Below are 22375 nucleotides of genomic sequence, written 5' to 3' on the forward strand. Positions count from 1 at the left end.
GGTCATTTGAGGAGGGAGTTGAGGTAGGATGTGCTCTACAAGGTTTCACAAGCGGAATCGGAAGTTGCAAGACGCAATGAACAAGGCTTAGTTTAACTTAACTACTACACTTCCCCTTCCCTTAGCTTAAAAAAAAAAAAAAGGCCCAGCCTGCTAATTGCTAAGGGTATATGATTAAGTCACCAAAAACACATTTCCAGACTTCTTTCCTAAGTACAAAACAAAACCTACGCATCATTCTTATATCTACTGTTTAACTCACTCTTCCAGTACAAAACTTCACTATCCCTCTTGTGCAACCGCCTACCTTTCTTCACGAACCACCTTGTACAAAATAATAACGGGGAGATTTGCTATGTCTGCAGTCTCATCAACCGTGAAGGAACTCGCTTGTTTATATTTGGAAGATAGATTTTCCATTTATCGTAAACCATTCTGATAATGTACGCGATGTTGAGCAAATGATATGTCGATTATGGTTCCATAAGCCGCTCATCGGATTTCATTTTATCAAATGACTTTTCTCCTTGAAAACAGTGATTTGTAATAAGGTTGATACGTTGTAACCATTGCCTCAACAAGGTTGACAGACAAAGGAAGAGAGAACCATGGTACGGCCACACCAGACACGAGCGGGAAGGTAACGTTAAGCGATGTCTGTCCAAATAGTGGCAACCTCGCGCGCGCCAGTTAGAAGCTGTTTCACATCGGTGCAGACATATCATTGTCCAAGTGATCAAGAAAATTTTTCCTACTTGAAAATACCCATCTGAAACTAAATCATGTGCCTGTGAAGACCTTGGGCTCATGCTTTTGATAAGGAGAGATAAACTTAGTGAATTTATTATGTGTTTACCAACAATCTTCTCAGTGTCTTTTCAACACCAGTATTTTTGTGGAGTGGATCAGTTGAATCCCACACAGCTCTCCTGTGGTACACACCTACAATAATTTGTTCGGTAAACATAATAACCAGAACCCAACCGCTCCAATGATGAAAATGCCTTGGGATGTCGCTTCGGCAGTGCGCGACGTTTTGGAACGTGCTACATCGCTTACCGACGAGCGTGGAGGGTGAGGCTGCCCTAGTGAACAGGGCGACAGACAAACCTCCCCTCTCATTCGGTGTGGCCACCGCGCTTACTGTAAAGCAAGTTTTCATCGTGTTCCCTCATTCCTCCCCTCTCTTTGCATCCAGTGTCACTGTACCCTCTTCAGTCAGGTCAGGTACACAACGGCTCACGGTCACTTGCGATTGCCCAAGTGATTTGAAAGGTTAAAGGTTACTACAGTATTTGCACACACACACGCTCTCTCTCTCTCTCTCTCTCTCTCTCTCTCTCTCTCTCTCTCTCTCTCTCTCTCTCTCTCTCTCTCTCTCTCTCTCTCTCAGGACTTACTGAGAAAGGGCCGTGAAGGGGCAAAACTATTTTTCAACTAGAATCAAGTCCAGAAGTATAGCTGTTATCCCTTGAATCCTCCCCTCATGTTCCAAGTTTCTAAAAGCGAGCGAATGAAAGAACCAAACGAGAAATTTTCCTCAACTCCAGTCATCTGGTCCAAATGCTACCTCGCAGAGTAGGGAAAAGACAGCAGTTACAATATGCTCTTCAAGCGTGTGCTAGTAACGCTAGTACCAGTAACACTAACGCTATAAATACTGATTCAATATGATCACAAGACTCCCCTTACCGAAAATGCAAAATCCATGCTTACTTCTCGTATAATCTCTGTTCACTCCAAAATGACACTCATACATGACCATGCTATCTCACTGGCCACCGTGGTGTAATGGTTAGAGTTGCTGACCTTGAGTCAGCACGGGCCAGCAAAAGGTCGAAATTGTATGGCTTCGAATCTTCGGTATGGTAGTCGTCCTACAGCCAACCATGGTGTTCATACTCTCTTCAGGGCCGGTCGATAGATTGCTACCTGGCATAGGCTGTGGAGTGTGTGTGTGCACAAATATATAAAGGTAAAAACGAAGCATATATATATATATATATATATATATATATATATATATATATATATATATATATATATATATATATATATATTATACTTTGTCGCTGTCTCCCATGGTAGCGAGGAAGCGCAAGGAAACACGAAAAAACGGCCCAACCCACCCACATACACATGTATACACATAGACGCCCACACATGCACATATACATACCTATACATTTCAATGTATATGTACATATTCATACCTGCTCTTTCATCCACTTCGCCGCCTCCCCGCCACACATGAAATGGCACCCCCCTCCCCCACGTGCGCGCGAGGTAGTGCTAGGTTAAGACAACAAAGGCCACATTCGTTCACACTCAGTCTCTAGCTGTCATATGTAATGCACCGAAACCACAGCTCCCTTTCCACAACCAGGCCCCACAAAACTTTCCATGGTTTACCACAGACGCTTCACATGCCCTGGTTCAGTCCACTGACAGCACGTCCACCCAGGTATACTACATCGTTCCATTTCACTCTATTCCTTGCATGCCTTTCACCCTCCTGTATGTTCAGGCCCCGATCGCTCAAAGTCTTTTTCACTCCATCCTTCCACCTCCAACTTGGTCTTCCACTTCTCGTTCCCTTCACCTCTGACACTTGCATCCTCTTTGTCAATATTTCCTCACTCATTCTCTCCATACGTCCAAACCATTTCAGTACACCCTATTCTCTCTCAACCACACTTTTTATTACCACACATCCCTCTTACCCTTTCATTAATTACTCGATCAAACCATACCTCACCACATATTGTCATCAAACATCTCATTTCCAACACATCCACCCTCCTCCGCACAACCTTATCTATAGCCCATGCCTCACAACCATATAACATTGTTGGAACCACTATTCCTTCAAACATACCCATTTTTGCTGTCCGAGATAACGTTCTCGCCTTCCACACATTCTTCAGCGCTCTAGAACACACACACACACACACACACACACACACACACACATATATATATGTGTGTGTGTGTGTATGTGTGTGTTGTTGTTGGTGGTGGTGCCATACATAAAGACAAATAATAAGTAGCTATTTAAAAAGAATTATTTATTTATTTCACAGTTTTGAGTATAGTAGCATAACGTCATTATTATGCTATTTTACAGTTTTAAGTATAGTAGCATAACGTCATTATTATGCTACAAAAATTTCTTTCATTTTTGCTTTTTTTCATGAAATATTTTTGTCTGAAGGCGATTACCAGCATGACTTGAGAAATTCAGTTTACGGTCGATTGAGCTACGATGAAGTTTTACACTTAACAAGATTCTTACCCTCACATTGAAAATGCATTGACAATGTGAGCTTGGTTCTGCGTATATATGCATTGTTAGTGGAGCTTTGTAAAGCTGAATGATTTGGAAAGGATTCACGGGATTTTAACGATTCCAGAGTGGTTTAAAACATGCAAGAACAAGCTTGATCAAGAAAGATTGCAAATCTGAGCCTTTCTATCAGTTGAAAAAGAACTGTTACAATCTTAAGAGCAAGCCCGGATTTGACTCCGAATTCAGTGGTTTGTCGTATTGTGTAACTTCTTATACAAGTATTCGTTTATTAGAGTGAATGGTGGTCGAAAAGACCCTGCAAACCGGAAAATGTATTGTTGGTAATGAGCCGCATGGAAGAAGGTTAGCCCCGGGAAAGATATTCACTCTTCATGTTCAGGGACAAGTCAGAGCTAATATTAGTAGAGAGATTGTGAAACAAAATATATCAGGAAATTAATTTGATTCTTATGCAGCATAGAAAGTCTGATAAGGATTTATGAATACGATGGTCTTACTTTATAAGAATAAGTGGTGTCATTTATTAAGTTTACAGTAATTATTACACCATAATTTTCCAGAATTGTATCATGTTTATCTTAACATTTTTTTTCTTCTTTTCACACAGTGCTACATCCTTTTCAAGAGAAACTCGCCGATGACTAGACGACGCCATGTTCTCCCACGATTTTTTTCTGTGAGACCTCTCGGATTACCTGACTCAAACATCGTCAGTAGCGGTCATCCTTGGTACCGCGGTTGAAGCTAGGGACCTGAAGGTTTCCATCGTTGCCCTGAATTAATTTCAAGCCCTTAATAGATGTCCTGATTGTCCTTCAAGCCTGCAGGGTGGCCTGATCGGTCACCCAAATGGGCTGTGACTCAATCAATGCCCATGTGACATTTTAAGGCCTGGTTAGTGCCCTATTTCTCCTACGAATCCGAACATTCTCTGGGAGTGGCACCGTATGTGGGCTTAGGAGCCCCAGTCAGTGATCTCATCAGACTTGAGACCTGCATGGTGCTGTGATGGGCAGAGAGACCCATCATCAGTATCAGGGGGTGGCGAGACTGCAGGTGATGATGAGCAAGATGAGGAAAGGACCCTGTTGCATCGTTGCTCTAGCTTCATTCTTCTGCTTCCTGTTCGTCGCGACGGGGACATGGCCACGTGAGTACTGTGTGTGTGTGTGTGTGTAATAAAAAAAAAAAGACGGGGGTGGAAATAACGTTCTGATATTCATAGATAAGACGTTCCCCTCTACCCCAGTAGATGTTTAGTTTCCTTTAGGGGTCATAGTGTATAATTTTGTTAGAGGAAGGAAGGAGTGACACGATATATTTCTACATCTAGGAAACTGTTTGTTAACAAGTATAAGTTCACTGTTGAACTTAATTTCATGACAGGATGTTGAAGGTCAGCTTACCCGTGATATCATTTTATAGATTTGTTGTCAGATAATGGCTAATGACATGGAAACTTTACCTAGATCATAGATCATCAGCCAGTGTCCTGCGAGCATTTTTGAAATCTCGTATCACACTTTAGGCAAATATTTCATAATCTACCCGTTAAGTAAATCCCACTGTAATCCAAGACTGTAGTTTCCTTCGTCACTGTGTATGCCTCTTCAACACATCTCTGTGCCTCCACCACCGAGACGAGACGGTGGTTCATTTGTTCATATCAGCGTCGTAATTACGAGTGTCGGTGATAAGACGCCACGGAGGGAATAATGGACCTTGAGTGACATGTCTCAAGCAGTGTAGACTATTGTTTAGTATAGCTCAGGAAGTGTGCAGCAGACACAACCGACACTCTGCCAGGGGTACAACCGAAGATAGTTTCATGCCTTACTTCTTTAGAAACTCAATGGAACCAAAGCAAATGCGAGGGTTTGGAAGTTTATGGATGGCCCTTTTTTCAAGTTTAGTGTCTTGTCGATTTTTTCTTAATGAGTTAGAATTCATAGTGAAGGCAGTTACATGGTTTGGGAAATTATTGTAAATGTCCCTATCCCAACTTTTAGGCAGTAAGCATTTGGCACATGTACGACAGTTGATATCTTGGTACTTATGATGCTAATTATAGGTTCCAGTTCATTGAGTAGTATGTCCTACGGCGATCCTCTAGGAACCCTTCCTTTTATTATTGCAACAGAAATCTGATTTTCTGCAGTATAGCCAGCTGTCAATAACTATGAAAAGGACTCTAATAATCCGTCAGGAACTTTCAGTGAAGAAATGGATAACACCTCTAACAGTTAACTGCATATCTGGTAGTCTATATAGTGAAACAAGTACCAGCACACTCGAAACAGTATGATTGTTGGAATGACTATTTCCCAGTTGATTCTCCGAGGAGGGAAGGTACACATCGTACGAGTTGCCGCTCTCGGTATAACACCCAAGTGCTGTACTTATGTGAAGTATGTTGGACGTGTACGTACTAGTAGTCTTAGCAAGGTGACCACAAAACACTCGATAGTCAATAAGCCTAGGAATTTGCATACATTTATTATATATCGACCTTAAATGGGAGCACTAGCAGTGTAAACGAATCATTCATAAGGCATTGTTAATTTCTTACTGGGAAGCATTTTTATGTTTGTTGATTTTACAGTTTAAGGTTATATATATATATATATATATATATATATATATATATATATATATATATATATATGCTCTGTCATTGTTCACCATTGTCACAAAGTAGCACGAATCCATAATGGGACGTTCACGTAACGGACTTGCCAGTTCACATGGCATCAACGACTGGTCGAGCAATAGTGAACATCACGGTTGCCCTCGTGACTTGCCAACGGCCGTTGTTTGGTTTCTGTGGTCTTTACTTCTTTTTTAAGATTTTTTCCTCTTGACAGTCACACTTTTTGTAGTACGTTCATGTTTTTCACCGTAATTGTTACTGTTATTGACCGTCAGTTGACGAGGTCGGATGTTAATGACTGGCCAATAGTGGTAAGGTATCTTCACGGTGTTCACACAGTTCAGTCCGGTCTAAGATTTCGTAAGGATCGTTATTGTTAACAAGGTCTGCCAAGTCTCAACTGGCGTGCTGTCAAAGCTTTGCACAATGACCGGGGCAGGAGGAGAGGGAAAAATGCATAAGTCTTATGGCTGAAGGAGACAACACTTCTCATATGAACGGACTGGAGGAAGACCTGCAGCTAGCTGTTCAGTAGTGATTAGGAAGTGAACGATCAAAAGCCAGGAACAGTGGAAAGGAAAAGATGAATTTCAAGAGGTCATCAGTAAGAAAGAGAAGAGGAACCATGATATAGCAAGACAAAGTGAAGAAAGTGATAATGATGAGGTCAAGACTGATAAGAAGAGGAACGCTGACCAAGAAGAGAGTAAAAGGAATGCAATTAGGAATCGACAACAACAGGCTGCATAAACGAAGTTTGAGATGGTACTGAGGTGATGAACACTGATGGTGAAAATAACAAGTAAAAAGGAAGAAGAATACTGATAAAAAGTTGAGGTTTTCTCATCAGTCTCGCTTGAGTAAGTGATGACGAGGAAGTGGAGGGAGCCGACTCTGGAGGTGGAGGGCCAGATACACAAACTTTGGGAAGGCAGAGGCTCTATTTCCCCAGTACGGTAGATTTGGATTTTCACCAGAAGCTACAGTGGACATTACGATTCTGTAAGTGCCACAGGGAGTTTGAGGTTTTGTTCAAGGAAGAAAAATGTAGACCATGTGTGACTCAACATTTCTAACTTACTGGTTTTGAATGTGTTATTACTAAGATTTCAGTGTTTGATGTTCCATTATATAACATATTTGTTTAGGTCAAAAGACGTTAAGTTAAACTTGAAGATAGAGCTGAACCTAAACCACAGCTGATTGCTTTGAAAAAGTCCCGGTCCCAGAGAAAGTATTTGTTCTCTATATTGATACAGATCTGTTGCTATATACATGCATCTCCTGTGATCTGTTACAAATGCAGTAAATGGGGTCACATGCGGTACAAATGTCCTAATGATTACCGCTGTAGATTTTCTGGTAAAAAGTCTATTCAAAGATGTATATGAATTGGTAAGTTCAAAGGAAAGATTAAGGGTGCACCTAAATTTTGTATTTGGGGTGAGAATCATAATGCAATTTCATGGTTATGTGAGAAGAGGCTTCAAACAAAACACCACAAGCAGGCAGGTCAGCAGATAAGTGCTGGAACTAGGACAAGTGAACCTGTAGGTTATGAGCGAGGGTTTCGACAAGAAAGCGTGTGGCAACGAAGTCTAGTGGGAAGCGATACAGAACGGCCAGATAAGCTTTCTGTTATGGAGCCACAGGTTGTCAACATGGGCAGCTGAGGTTGTGACACCTTAACTTTCTGGTAGTTCAGTGTTGCACAAACTTTGTGTCACGCGCAAGATTATTAAAGATATTGTATACATTACCTTCAGGCTGTGTATATTAATTGTATGTGAAACAAATGGGTTCTTGTGTTTAGACTTAAGTCCCATTCCCAAGATATCTCATTATCTGTTATCCATCATGACAAAAGGTCCCATTCCCAAGGTATCTCATTATTCATTATCCTTCTTGGCAAATGTGGAAAACAGGATGGTATGGAAACAAATGGCTTATCGCTGAGACATACCTCAACGTTTCAACCGTTCAACGATCTACCTCAGGAGATACTGATTCCATCATTGGCGGGACCATTTTCCTCAGCAAAGTGGTGGTCATCCGGTCGGACACCTTGGCATGTCTCTCTCTGATTGGATCACTTGTCCTCCTGCCTCCAACTGTTCACAGCGATCTCTTCTGCTTGACGTGACCAGCTGATGAACCCAACCCTTGTGTTCTTAATCCCTTTCTCAAGGTAAGCTTTCACATCATCACTGAATGGTCGACGCCAAGGCAAGTGACAAACCGTTTAGTGATGGTGTGAAAGTTTATCTAAAGGAAGAGATTAAGTACAACGTTAACACAAGGTCTGGGTTCATCTGCTGGTCATGTCAAGCAGAGGAAATCGCTGTGAACAAGTGGAGGCAGCAGGACAAACAATCCAATCAGAACGACACGCCAAGGCGTCCGACCGGGTGACCGTCACTTTCCTGGGAACACATTCCCACCGAATGCTGGACTCAGCATTTTTTCCATGCTATCCTGTTTTCCAAATATCTCGTGTATGCAAATACTCCAAACTCCGAAACACTTGTGGTCCCAGGGATTTCGGATAAGGTGTACTCAACCTGTAATGGCATTGCAGGAAGTTTGTGTAAATACAGATTCCTTAAAGTTACAAGGATATCAGCATTTTGATTATCAGCTGATCTAAATATAAGTTCACGAGGTTTGGTTGATTATGTTAAGGGTAGCATTCCTTCCACTTTATTTTCACCCTATATGGTTCATGATACAGAAATGTTGAGCGTAGATATGCTAAAGATCTTGTGATATGCATTGTCAACATATACATCCATGTGAATAGTGACTTCCCAGACTTTATTCACTGAAAATGTCAGAGACTTGAATGCCCGACATAAGGGACTTTGTAGTTCTTTTGGGAGTCAGAACCTTAATGGCCATGTATTGTAAGACATACTTGCTACCTTAGGGAATATAAGATCATTAGGTAATGGTATACCAACTCATGTTAGAGGGGAGAGGGTGGATTATGCCATTCTTTTCAATATGGATGAATTTCAAGCAAATGTAGATATATGAACTGCTGAGTGATCATTTTGCCATAAAGGTAACTTTAGGTTTATATAAGATTTGTTTTCCAGCTGTTAAGGTATAAATCAAAGAATGATGAGCATAGGTGTATGGTAAGCAGAGTTGGTAAGTGGTATAAAGATTATAAATATTGCCAAAGATGAGAGCCAGTTCGATAAGAACTTGTTGAAAGTCATTGATGGCATTTTGAATAAGACTAAAGATCAGCCAACTAATGAAGGCAGGAGCCATAAGCCAACTTACACCTCTGATAAGCTAGTTAAGTGTTGGAACACATTGCTAGGAAAAGCAGAGTCGATGGAATAAAAATCCATATGATACTAGAAACAGGATAACCATGACTCAGATTGCTGAATGTACAACAGAGGTAAGACAACAAGCAGGAAAAAATATTGAAATGATTTCTAGAAAGTTTTTCAAAATCAAAGAATTTGATGTGTGTGGATCCAAAAGCTAAAGCTGATGAACTTATCAATAAATAGGCTCATGCTTCCAGCTTTGAAAGTTTACAAGGTAAAATGCAGGATTAATTGAGAAAATTGCCACTAAAAGAAGGCAGTTTTTTGATACTCAGAAAAATTTGAATGATACATGTGTACCAATTACTGAAAATGAATTATTGAATGTTATAAAAAAAGGTAAGATCAACAGCTCCTAGGGAAGATAGGTTGACCTATGGTATATTGAATTATCTAATTGCAATGGAGAATAGTCCTATATTGGCCTTATTCAACCAATTCCCAAAGTCGATAAAGATTACAGACCCATAACCTTTAACAACCTGTTTATATAAAATAATGGAAATGATTACCTCGAATAGGTTAATTTATGAATTAGGTAACCTCATGTCTGATAATTTATTAAGGTTTATCAAAGGCAGAAGTACAACTGATTGTGTTAAAAAGAGTTTGAGTAATGCTAACATTAATTATATAGTTTTTGTTAAATTAAAAGGTGCTTTTAGTAAAGCAAACAAAGCTATAATACTTGAAGAGTTGATAAATAAAAGAGTCAAAGTGCATTTACTAAAATGGATTGGTGATCATTTTTTGGAGAGAAGAGCAGTAGTTTGGTTTCAGAGTTTTAAATCTGAAGATAGGAGTCTTGAGCTGGGTACTCCACAAAGGGGAAATTTTAAGTCCCATGCTTTTCAATGTTTTGATTAATCAGATAAGCTAACAGATTTCCAGTAGGTACACAAGTATGAATTATGCAGATGATATTTCATTACAATGTGTTCATGAAGATATAATGAATAAGGCACTTGTTGAACTTGAACTATTGTGTATACATATGGGTTTGGTGATAAGATGGTATCAAAACTAAATTCCAGTCAAGAACTGTGAAAAACAGAATTTTCATGTTTAATGGAGAGAGACTAGAAAAAGTAAATAATTACCTAGGGATGTATATTAGTTTCCGTAATGTCAAAAATGCTAAACTGTCGAAAAGATCTATACTGCAAGGTTGAAACTATTACAAGTGTTAGCAAATAAAAGCTGTTGGGTTGGTATACCAGTATTAAGGACTATGTATATTAGTACTTTTAGGTCATTTATTGATTATGCTCATATCCTTTTCACAGAAAGACGTGCCATTTAGAAATATTACAAAATGAGGCAATGAGGATAATTTTAGGATGCGCAAGAACTACTCCTTTAGAGATTATGAGAATGGAAGTAAATCTCTCAAGTCTACATCACAGAAGTAAAAGAGTTGGTTATTGCTGCTGTTGTAATGATGGTTAGGAGAGGTGATGATGGACTGTTTCTTTGTTAAATAGATATCACAATAGCCATAACTATGTTAAAGTGAATATTCATTTATTTATTTATTTTGCTTTGTCGCTGTCTCCCGTGTTAGCGAGGTAGCACAACGGAACAGACGAAAGAAATGGCCCAACCCACCCACATACGCATGTATATACATACACGTCCACACACGCAAATATACATACCTATACATCTCGATGTATACATATATATACACACACAGACATATACATACATACACATGTACATAATTCATACTGTCTGCCTTTATTCATTCCCGTCGCCACCCCGCCACACAAGAAATTACAACCCCCTCCCCCCAAATGTGCGCGAGGTAGCACTAGGAAAAGACAACAAAGGCCACATTTGTTCACACTCAGTCTCTAGCTGTCATGTAATAATGCATCGAAACCACAGCTCCCTTTCTACATCCAGGCCCCACAGAACTTTCCATGGTTTGCCCCAGACGCTTCACATGCCCTGGTTCAATCCATTGACAGCACGTCGACCCCAGTATACCACATCGTTCCAATTCACTCTATTCCTTGCATGCCTTTCACCCTCCTGCATGTTCAGGCCCCAATCACTCAAAATCTTTTTCACTCCATCTTTCCACCTCCAATTAGGTCTTCCACTTCTCCTTGTTCCCTCCACCTCTGACACATATATCCTCTTGGTCAATCTTTCCTCACTCATTCTCTCCATGTGACCAAACCATTTCAAAAAACACCCTCTTCTGCTCTCTCAACCACACCCTTTTTATTACCATACATCTCTCTTACCCTATTATTACTTACTCGATCAAACCATCTCACACCGCATATTGTCCTCAAACATCTCATTTCCAGCGCATCCATCCTCCTCCACACAACTCTATCCATAGCCCACACCTCGCAACCATATAACATTGTTGGAACCACTACTCCTTCAAACATACCCATTTTTGCTTTCCGAGATAATGTTCTCGACTTCCACGCATTCTTCAACGCTCCCAGAACTTTCGCCCCCTCCCCCACCCTATGATTCACTTCCACTTCCATGGTTCCATCCACTGCCAGATCCACTCCCAGATATCTAAAACACCTCTCTTCCTCCAGATTTTCTCCATTCAAACTTACCTCCCAATTCACTTGTCCTTCAACCCTTTTGTACCTAATAACCTTGCTCTTATTCACATTTACTCTCAGCTTTCTTCTTTCACACACTTTACCAAACTCAGTTACCAGCTTCTGCAGTTTCTCACATGAATCAGCCACCAGCGCTGTATCATCAGCGAACAACAACTGACTCACTTCCCAAGCTCTCTCATCCACAACAGACTGCATACTTGCCCCTCTTTCCAAAACTCTTGCATTCACCTCCCTAACAACCCCATCCATAAACAAATTAACCATGGAGACATCACACACCCCTGCCACAAACCTACATTCACTGAGAACCAATCACTTTCCTCTCTTCCTACACATACACATGCCTTACATGTGAATAGTTAGACAAAAATTGTACAAGATTTTTTAGATTATGATGCAGTAAAACATTGTACACCTCTGGGAACTGATAACAGGATTCGACCATGGTTACAAGATAGAATTTCAGTATATATTCTTCAGTTGGGTGCTAAGAAAGATGAACTTTGTACAGCAGAGTTAAAACGAATTTTTTTGTCTAAGATCATTAGCCTTCCCAGATATAATGTAGTTCATATCTACTGTGATGGCTCGGTTAATGGTATTAAGGCTGGATGTAGAGCTGTAATTAGGGAATACTTTGAAGAGGATTTGATATTGGATGAGCATATATCTAAGACAGTTTGTAACTATACATCAACTACAAGTGCAAAACTTCATGCTTTATTATTTATTTATTATACTTAATCGCTGTCTCCCACATTAGCGAGGTAGCTCAAGGAAACAGAAGAGGAATGGCCCAACCCATCCATATACACATTTGTATACACAAACACCCTCACATGCACATATGCATACATATACTTTTCAATGTATACATACATATACATACACAGACATATACAAATATATACACATGTACATATTTATACTTGCTGCCCTCATCCATTCCTGTTGACATCCTGCCACACATGAGATAGCATAAAAGAACAGCATTAGGAAAAGGCAAAAAAAAAAGGCCACATTCGTTCACACTCAGTCTATATCTGTCATGTGTAATACACCAAAACCACAGCTCCCTTTCCAAACCCAGGCCCCACAGACCTTTCCATGGTTTACACCAGATGCTTCATATACCCTGCTTCAATCCATTGACAGCACGTTGACCCCTGTATACCACATCGTTCCAATTCACCCTATTCCTTGCACGCCTTTCACCCTCCTGCATGTTCAGTCCCCGATCACTCAGAATCTTTTTCACTCCATCTTTCCACCTCCAATTTGGTCTCCCACTTCTCCTCATTCCCTCCACCTCTGACACATATATCCTCTTTGTCAATCTTTCCTCACTCATTCTCTCCAATTGACCAAACCATTTCAAAACACCCTCTTTTGCTCTCTCAACCACACTCTTTTTATTACCACACATCTCTCTTACCCTTTCATTACTTACTCGATCAAACCACTGCACACCACTTATTGTCCTTAAAAATCTCATTTCCAAAACATCCCCCCTCCTCCGCACAACTCTATCTATAGCCCACGCCTTGCAATCATATAACAGTGTTGGAACCACTATTCCTTCAAACATCCCCATTTTTGCTTTCCAAGATAACCTTCTCGGCTTCCATGCATTTTTCAACGCTCCAAGGACTTTTGCCCCCTCCCCAACCCTATGATTCACTTCCGCTTTCATATATATATATATATATATATATGGTTTACACCAGACGCTGCTAATGGAAAATATTCAGAAAATTATAGATAAAGGAAGTAAAAGTATGAAACATTATATTGCTGTTTCACAGGATACAAATATGATTTATGGTAGAGCATCTACCAGAGTAGATACAGTATAGTGAGGCTTAGATTTGGCTATAATTGTTATTGGGAGTTTGTTAATGGTGATGGAATACCATGTAAACTTTGTTGTGTAAAAAAATCTTATACACTGAAACACTATGTATGTCATTGTCATTAAATGGAGGAGTTTAGAAATCATAATATCACTGATGTTGCTGATCAATTTTGCCCCGTTATTGATAGCAATGTATTGCCCTTTTTTTTTTTTTTTTTTTTTTTTTTTTTTTTTTTTTTTTTAAGGTCATTTGGGCAGGTGCATCAGCAGAATGACCGCTCCCTTTGATGTATTTTTATTTTATGTCAATAAACTTTTTTAATTTGAATCATCCCAGTGTTGATAACAAATAGGAAGGTAATAGATTCATACTATGCAGTTTAGTGTAGACATATTGTAATATTAAATGCCGTTTAGGGGTAGGGTTTTTAGTCATCTTAAGTATGCCAGTGCAATACTGCACAGTAGTGCCTCCTTTGGGTTAAATAGCCTAACCCCTAACCTGACCATTAAGAATCAGCTCAAAGGTTGGGCCATCATACCCAGGGGTTGTATCATCATGCCAGGGGATTTATAGATTACTAGCAGGAGAGATTTGCTGTGGCTTGGACATAACAGCTGGTAAATATGACAGCTATGCTGCATATAGATGCTAATTACTTGTTTCCATCTTCATAGTGTTTGCGGGCAGCTTTGGTGGAGGGGAAGCCACTGTTCCCAGTCAGACAGAGCACGCTACAGAGGCGGAGTACACGTCACTTCCCTTCAACTACCCACATCCACCGGAGACCTTGTGAGTTCCCCCACTTCCTGCATCTTCAGAAGCTTTTGCTTCTCAAGTTGCTCCCCTTCATGAATCACTGCTTCTGATTTCGTATTGAGTTTCCTCACATTTCTTTATTTTTCTTTGGCCATCTTGCACAGCTCTTTACCTTGTCCTCACTCTTTTTGATTCTTTTTCCTCCACTTTCTTCTTTTTCTCCTGTATCATCCCTGATGATGGTACTTTTTTTTTTTTTTTCTGCAGTGGGAATACAGGTATATATTAGGGATCTTTCCCTCCTTTATGTCTGTAGTAATTAGGATATGTACTTTATACCAACATGTAAATATCCTTTACTTCTGTTCTTTCAGGTGTTCCCACACAGTTGCTTTCACCCTTGCTGCATCCACAGCCTTAGTATCTTAGATTTCATCTAACTTGTTTCTTGACATTGGTTAGGCTACACCAATTACATTCAGGTGTAAGTTTTCCACGGAAGAAGGCCTATACCTTTAGAATTCTCTCCAGTAATCATTAAAGTATAGAAGTTACTTTCCAGGAATATACTTCTGTAAACATATGTATTCTCACTAATGAAATATATTGTTCTAGAATTTCAACTAAAAGTTAAACATTCCGAGCTGAAGTGTAAGCTGTACAGCCATCCTTCCTTCTATACCTTCAGGCCTGATATGTCATATCACCCCTCCTCCTTTTCACCACACTCTGCATAGTCTTGTTTTCACTCCCATCTGTTCTTGCTTCCAGAAATGAGGGTCTATCGTTCCGGTACTTCGACACAGATGTAACATTCCAGACAGAGGGCGTAGCTGGTCGTGCCCTTACGCAACATGAGCAGGCTCTCCTCTCCTCGGCCAAGGATGCTGCTGCACAATACCTGACACAGTTCCACCCTAGTTACTCCTTCGTCAGCGGCAGGTGAGGACGTCGCCAAGGGCACCAAGGAGGTACGCAGGGAGGGAGTAGCTGAGTGTGTCTGAAAGGATGAGGTTATATGCACTTACAGAGTGATTGGATAAGGAAATGATAATCAGACTGAGTGGTCTCACTGTTTGATTCAGTCCTTTGTGTTTTGTTTTGCCGTCTTCATACAACCTGTCCACCTGGAAGAGTTGCTTTTATAATGCTTGAGGAGCTCCATTTTTCTCATACCTGTTATCATGCCTTTCTTTTAAGATGAACCATGTTTCTAGCATGCTTTTGCCTGTACCATTTTGGTTACTATAAAGAAAGGAAGGTTAGAATATATGTATATTATGTAGTTGTTTGTGAAATCTGCCAGTAAGTGGCAATAACATGATATAGGAGTCACTTTTGATGAACCTGTACCTTTTGTCAGTTGATGGAAAAGAGTACTGCATCATCAAGGATTTCTCACTCACAATTTTGATTACAAACTGCATTAAGGTTACTTTCAGCACCTCACTTTCAGGAAGCTCTTTGACCTTAGAAAACAAATTGTATGTTATGTCTGTGAATTCAAACATGCAAGACTAGATAACTTAGAAGCATGTCAGTAGCTCTAGTCAATATGGGGGTGAGGTAGCTTGGTGCAGCCTAGAATATCCAGGTTCATTTGGGAACAGCTAGGTACAATTATAGATATAGTTGTGTGTCATTATGAATGGTTGTCAGTATATGAAGTACTTGTCAGATACTTCAGGATGCCATTGAACACCTTTTCAACTTCATCGTCACTATTAGTAGTTTCAAGACATTCCTAAACCATCAGCAGGTTTCAAATAAGACCATCAAAAGACTTTAAAGAATGCATTGTTAATTTGTGAATTAGATCACCGGTAACTGATTTTGCTATGTTATTTTGTAGATATGACAAAACCATGTGTAGGGGTTAGTGTCTAAGGTCAGAAAAGGAGACAGATCCTTATATATACCCTTACATTTACTTCATGCTCATTTTGGTGGATTTTCTCCACCTCCATAAATGGTCTGGTATGAAGATGGATTGTGACCCGTCTGATCAGTCAGGCTAAACTTGTTTAGGTTAAAGCCCGCAGGTTTTGATACCCGGTACAACTTTGGAGGCTAAATACACTGGAGTTATTAACCCAAGGAGTATTTTGATTTCTCAACCCAGCAGTTTTTTACAGCTATCCATGCCCATCATGCAAAAAGAGTGATTTTGCCATTACATTGTTTGTGGGTTGGCAAAAACTTGGATCTGTAGATGTCTTTGTTGCATGTTCTTTGTGTGTAAAGGGTGTACACACGTGTATCTATATGATCAAATACATAGCATACGATCACCTATATGTATGCATGAACATTTATGTGTGTGGATGTTGGTGTTTGTATGTCCTTGTGTAAATGCATCGTTAAACATGTATGTGTTTGTATTTTTGCCACTGAATGTGTGTTTATTATTTGGGTATGTGTGTCTCAGCAGATAAGCATGTACCAATCATATAATGTACACACTTCCTTAGCCAGTTCAGTCCCTTCCACAAGAAGTTGGAATGCGGCCTCTTAAATGAATACAATGAATAGATATATTTATATCTTCTCGTATTACCATTCATGAAACTGGTTGACCCTGCAGGTACCGCTGGCTACCTGATGGTGTAGAATATGACCTTCTGTTCAAGGATCAGGCTACAGAGGTTAGCAGTCGAGTCACTCTCTTCCAGAAGCTGGATGCCACAAAAGTCATCAGGTCTATCACTGTTGATGAAAAGACGGTAAGAGTTCATCATGGTACTCGAACACGGGGATGAGACAACATTGTTTTAGGGAAAGGTCATGCGCAATGAACCTATTAGATTTCTGTGAGAGAATGAGCTTGGTTTTTGACAAAAGAGAAGGCTGGGTGGATTGTTTGAATATGGACTGCTGGAGAACATTTGACACTACCACCTAGAGGCTCATTAAAAACTGGATAACCAGGAAGGAATGTGGGAAAGACTTGTCTGATGGACATTGGAAGGGAACAAAGGAGACATTTCAGAGAAGCCTTCTTGAAATGGGATGACTTCAGTATGGACTTATTCTGAGAATATTGCTCTTATTGATTTATGTTAAAATGACATGCCAGAAAGATTGGACTCATTTCTAAATATATTTTACAAATGACACTAAGGTCATGAGGGATATGAAAAGTGTGGAGGATTACATCAAGCTACAAAGGGAGCTAGATAGACTTCATATTTGCCTGATACATAGTTTGATACATAGCTGATGAAATAGAATAGTAAGGATGGGTCACAACAAGAGAAGACCTTGATATGAGTATTCTTCAGCTGGGAATAAGGTTCAAGAATCTTGTGTGAGAGAGAGAGGGGAGTACCCTCCAAGGCATTGTTCATTTTATCAGTCTACCCATAACCATTATCTTCCAAGGCATTGTTCAAGTAATGCTTTTACCTGTCTACCCATAACCATTATGTTAATTACTTGTCATTGATTATTTGATGATACACTTACAACCTGTGGTATATTATGAATAATCCCATTATTTTTGAAAGTAGTATGGATTTCTTTTAATCTTTTTACAAAACTTTTCAAGTAAACTGAAGTAAATTAGAAATGAGTGGATGTTCTTGGATATATTATATACACACATGAAAATATCATTTGTGGCCAGTTAGAACAAAGAAAGCATCAGCTATATTTTAGATGTTTGTGGCCAGTTAGAACAAAGAAAGCATCAGCTATATTTTAGATGGTGGCTTCTGGTTAACTAACATGTTTTTGATATATACCATACAATATTTCCACCCATTCTTACAACTCCCAATAATTGTGCTGCACAAGTGTTCAGTGGAACACTCTTCAATCCATCGATCTATGTATCTGACACCTGTTCCAATTGGAACTCCCTCAAAGGGGTAGCTACGGCAACAGTCTCCATAACTAAAGAACTACATTGCCTCTTCTTAGCCCATAGTGCCTCACCCTTAATAGGCCACTGGCAGAGGGCTACTTGAATGCAGTGTTTGCAGAGGCTCCTTCCTAATGTTCCTCATGACTACTATCTGATGCTCCTACCTACTACTTCTCCCTAATGTTTATACGTAATGCTCTTGCCTGAATGTCCCTACCTACCACTTCTATCTACTGCTCCTACCATTTTGCCAAAAGGTGGGGCTAGCACAAAGTGCTCACCACAGGAAAAATCTAGTTATGAAGAGTTTGGTAAAGTGTGTGAAAGAAGAAAGTTGAGTGTAAATGTGAATGAGAGCAAGGTTATTAGGTTCAGTAGGGTTGAGCGATAAGTTAATTGGGAGGTCAGTTTGAGTGGAGGAAAACTGGGTGAATTGAAGAGTTTTAGATATCTGGGAGTGGCCTTAGCAGCGGATGGAACCATGGAAGCGGAAGTGAGTCACAGGATGGGGGTGGGAGCGAAGGTTTTGAGAACATTGAAGAATGTGTGGAAGGCAAGAACGTTATCTCAGAGGGTAAAAATGGGTATGTTTGAAGAAATAATTGTTCCAACAATGTTATATGGTTGCAAGGCATGGGCTATAGATGGGGTTGTGAGGAGGAGGGTGGATAATTTTGGAAATTAAATGTTTGAGGACAATATATGGTGTGAGGTGGTTTGATGAACAGGTAATGAAAGGGTAAGAAATGTGTGATAATGAAAAGAGTGTGGTTGGGAGAGCAGAAGAGGGTGTGTTGAAATGGTTTGGACACATTGAGAGAATGAGCAAGGAAAGATTGACAAAGAGGATATATGTGCCAGAGGTGGTGGGAAGGAGAAGCATGAGACCAAATTGGAGGTGGAAGGATGGAGTGAAAAAGATTTTGAGTGATCAGGGCTTGAACATACAGGAGGGAGAAAGGCGTGCAAGAAATGGAGTGAATTGGAACGATGTGGTATATCGGGGTAGATGTTCTGTCACTGGATTGAATCAGGGCATGTGAAGTGTCTGGGGTAATTTTTTTTTTTTTTTTTTTTTTTTTTTTTTTTTTTCCCAAAAGAAGGAACAGAGAAGGGGGCCAGGTGAGGATATTCCCTCAAAGGCCCAGTCCTCTGTTCTTAATGCTACCTTGCTAATGTGGGAAATGGTGAATAGTATGAAAGAAAAAAGAAAAGAAAATATATATATATATATATATATATATATATATATATATGGTTTCAGAAGTGGTAGAGGATGTGTGGATCAGGTGTTTGCTTTGAAGAATGTATGTGAGAAATACTTAGAAAAGCAAATGGATTTGTATGTAGCATTTATGGATCTGGAGAAGGCATATGATAGAGTTGATAGAGATGCTCTGTGGAAGGTATTAAGGATATATGGTGTGGGAGGCAAGTTGTTAGAAGCAGTGAAAAGTTTTTATCGAGGTTGTAAGGCATGTGTACGTGTAGGAAAAGAGGAAAGTGATTGGTTCTCAGTGAATGTAGGTTTGTGGCAGGGGTGTGTAATGTCTCCATGGTTGTTTAATTTGTTTATGGATGGGGTTGTTAGGGAGGTGAATGCAAGAGTTTTGGAAAGAGGGGCAAGTATGAAGTCTGTTGGGGATGAGAGAGCTTGGGAAGTGAGTCAGTTGTTGTTCGCTGATGATACTGCGCTGGTGGCTGATTCATGTGAGAAACTGCAGAAGCTGGTGACTGAGTTTGGTAAAGTGTGTGAAAGAAGAAAGTTAAGAGTAAATGTGAATAAGAGCAAGGTTATTAGGTACAGTAGGGTTGAGGGTCAAGTCAATTGGGAGATAAGTTTGAATGGAGAAAAACTGGAGGAAGTAAAGTGTTTTAGATATCTGGGAGTGGATCTGGCAGCGGATGGAACCATGGAAGCGGAAGTGGATCATAGGTTGGTGGAGGGGGCGAAAATCCTGGGAGCCTTGAAGAATGTGTGGAAGTCGAGAACATTATCTCGGAAAGCAAAAATGGGTATGTTTGAAGGAATAGTGGTTCCAACAATGTTGTATGGTTGCGAGGTGTGGGCTATGGATAGAGTTGTGCGCAGGAGGATGGATGTGCTGGAAATGAGATGTTTGAGGACAATGTGTGGTGTGAGGTGGTTTGATCGAGTAAGTAACGTAAGGGTAAGAGAGATGTGTGGAAATAAAAAGAGCGTGGTTGAGAGAGCAGAAGAGGGTGTTTTGAAATGGTTTGGGCACATGGAGAGAATGAGTGAGGAAAGATTGACCAAGAGGATATATGTGTCGGAGGTGGAAGGAACGAGGAGAAGTGGGAGACCAAATTGGAGGTGGAAAGATGGAGTGAAAAAGATTTTGTGTGATCGGGGCCTGAACATGTAGGAGGGTGAAAGGAGGGCAAGGAATAGAGTGAATTGGATCGAGGTGGTATACCGGGGTTGACGTGCTGTCAGTGGATTGAATCAGGGCATGTGAAGCGTCTGGGGTAAACCATGGAAAGCTGTGTAGGTATGTATATTTGCGTGTGTGGATGTGTATGTATATACATGTGTATGGGGGTGGGTTGGGCCATTTCTTTCGTCTGTTTCCTTGCGCTACCTCGCAAACGCGGGAGACAGCGACAAAGCAAAAAATATATATATATATATATATATATATATATATATATATATATATATATATATATATATATATATATGTGTGTATGGGTGTTTATGTATATACATGTGTATGTGGGTTGGTTGGGCCATTCCTCGTCTGTTTCCTTGTGCTACCTTGCTGATGCGGGAGACAGCGGTTAAGTTTAATAGATAGATATAAATGAAGAATAAGCTGTGTAAGTTAAGTGTTGTCAAGTGTTACAAATGACAAGGAGAGATACTTTTGTCATATTTTCACAACTACAATTCATTCCTAAGGAATGTATCCTACATGCTGACTTCAAGGATAAGGACACCATCTGCTATAAGTTTTCTTCATGTGACAGATGAATTGATACTTGGAAGTGAGAGTTGTGCTTGAACCTGTCTAAAAATCTTAAACCAACCATGTAAATGGAAAGATCTCTCTCTCTCTCTCTCTCTCTCTCTCTCTCTCTCTCTCTCTCTCTCTCTCTCTCTCTCTCTCTCAGCAGCCATGTGGTAAAACTGTGTATCCTTCATTGGCAGGTAGTGAACATGGTGGTGACGCTGAAGGGACGGGTGGCCAAGTACGCCACCTTCCTAGACCACTTGGTGAAAAATGTTCTTCCACATGACAACAACCTCTCCCTCACTGTTGTCTACTTCTCTGACGACTTTCTAGAGGAGGCGCGTGACCTTACCAGCAGCCGCCTCTCTTCTGTGCCCAACTTCAGGTGGTCCTTCATTCCCTTGGAGGAAAAGGATTTCTCAAGAGGGCATGGACTCCACATTGGGGCACAGCAAAAGTTGTCTAGGGACATGGGAGAGCTCCTCTTTTTCTGTGATGTGGATGTTCTTATGCATCCAGATTTCTTCAGCCGTTGCAGAAGCAACACCAAGAAAGGCCACCAGGTGAGGCTCTTTTGCAAGTTTTTCAGGGAAGAGATTTAGGGTTGAAGCATTTGAAAGGTGTGTTGTAATGATGATTCATTAGGAACATCCCTAAATTTGCTATTGGGTCTGTTTGCAATAGAAATGCTTAAGGATTACATGGGGGAAGTGAGTCTTCAGAAAAAGTTTCTCACTGATGACTAGCTGTTATTAGTGAAAGCCAAAGGTAAACCTTCTTCAGACCTCTTTTCTCTTCTACTGTTTAGTGACCAACTTGTATCCTTTGGAATTCCTGTTTATACAGGTGAATGAAGTATATTAGGGTTCTGCTGCTTTATTATTGGATTCTTGTGGAAATAGAATCATTCCTTCTCCTGGCACTGATCCTTTCATCAATAGTAACCACCTCCAGGTACCAAATTATTTCACCTTTAGTAAAATTTGGGATGGATATTGCTTCAAATTTCA

General features: G+C 40.2%; 1 protein-coding gene across 2 annotated transcripts in view; it reads left to right on the forward strand.

The window, feature by feature from the left end:
- LOC139763197 (chondroitin sulfate N-acetylgalactosaminyltransferase 2-like) overlaps window positions 1-22375 on the forward strand; it is an 88149-nt gene that overhangs the window by 36839 nt on the left and 28935 nt on the right. For both annotated transcript variants that reach the window (XR_011716061.1, XM_071688936.1), the window contains exons 2-6: window positions 3918-4460; window positions 14444-14558; window positions 15297-15467; window positions 17110-17248; window positions 21563-21928. Coding sequence is in view for 1 of the 2 variants with exons in the window: in XM_071688936.1 (XP_071545037.1) it covers window positions 4319-4460; window positions 14444-14558; window positions 15297-15467; window positions 17110-17248; window positions 21563-21928 (933 nt within the window). In the remaining variant the exon portion in view is untranslated. The remainder of the gene's footprint in view (window positions 1-3917; window positions 4461-14443; window positions 14559-15296; window positions 15468-17109; window positions 17249-21562; window positions 21929-22375) is intronic.

This window comes from Panulirus ornatus, chromosome 46 (assembly GCF_036320965.1).
Source record: "Panulirus ornatus isolate Po-2019 chromosome 46, ASM3632096v1, whole genome shotgun sequence".
Taxonomy (NCBI): Eukaryota; Metazoa; Arthropoda; class Malacostraca; order Decapoda; family Palinuridae; genus Panulirus; species Panulirus ornatus.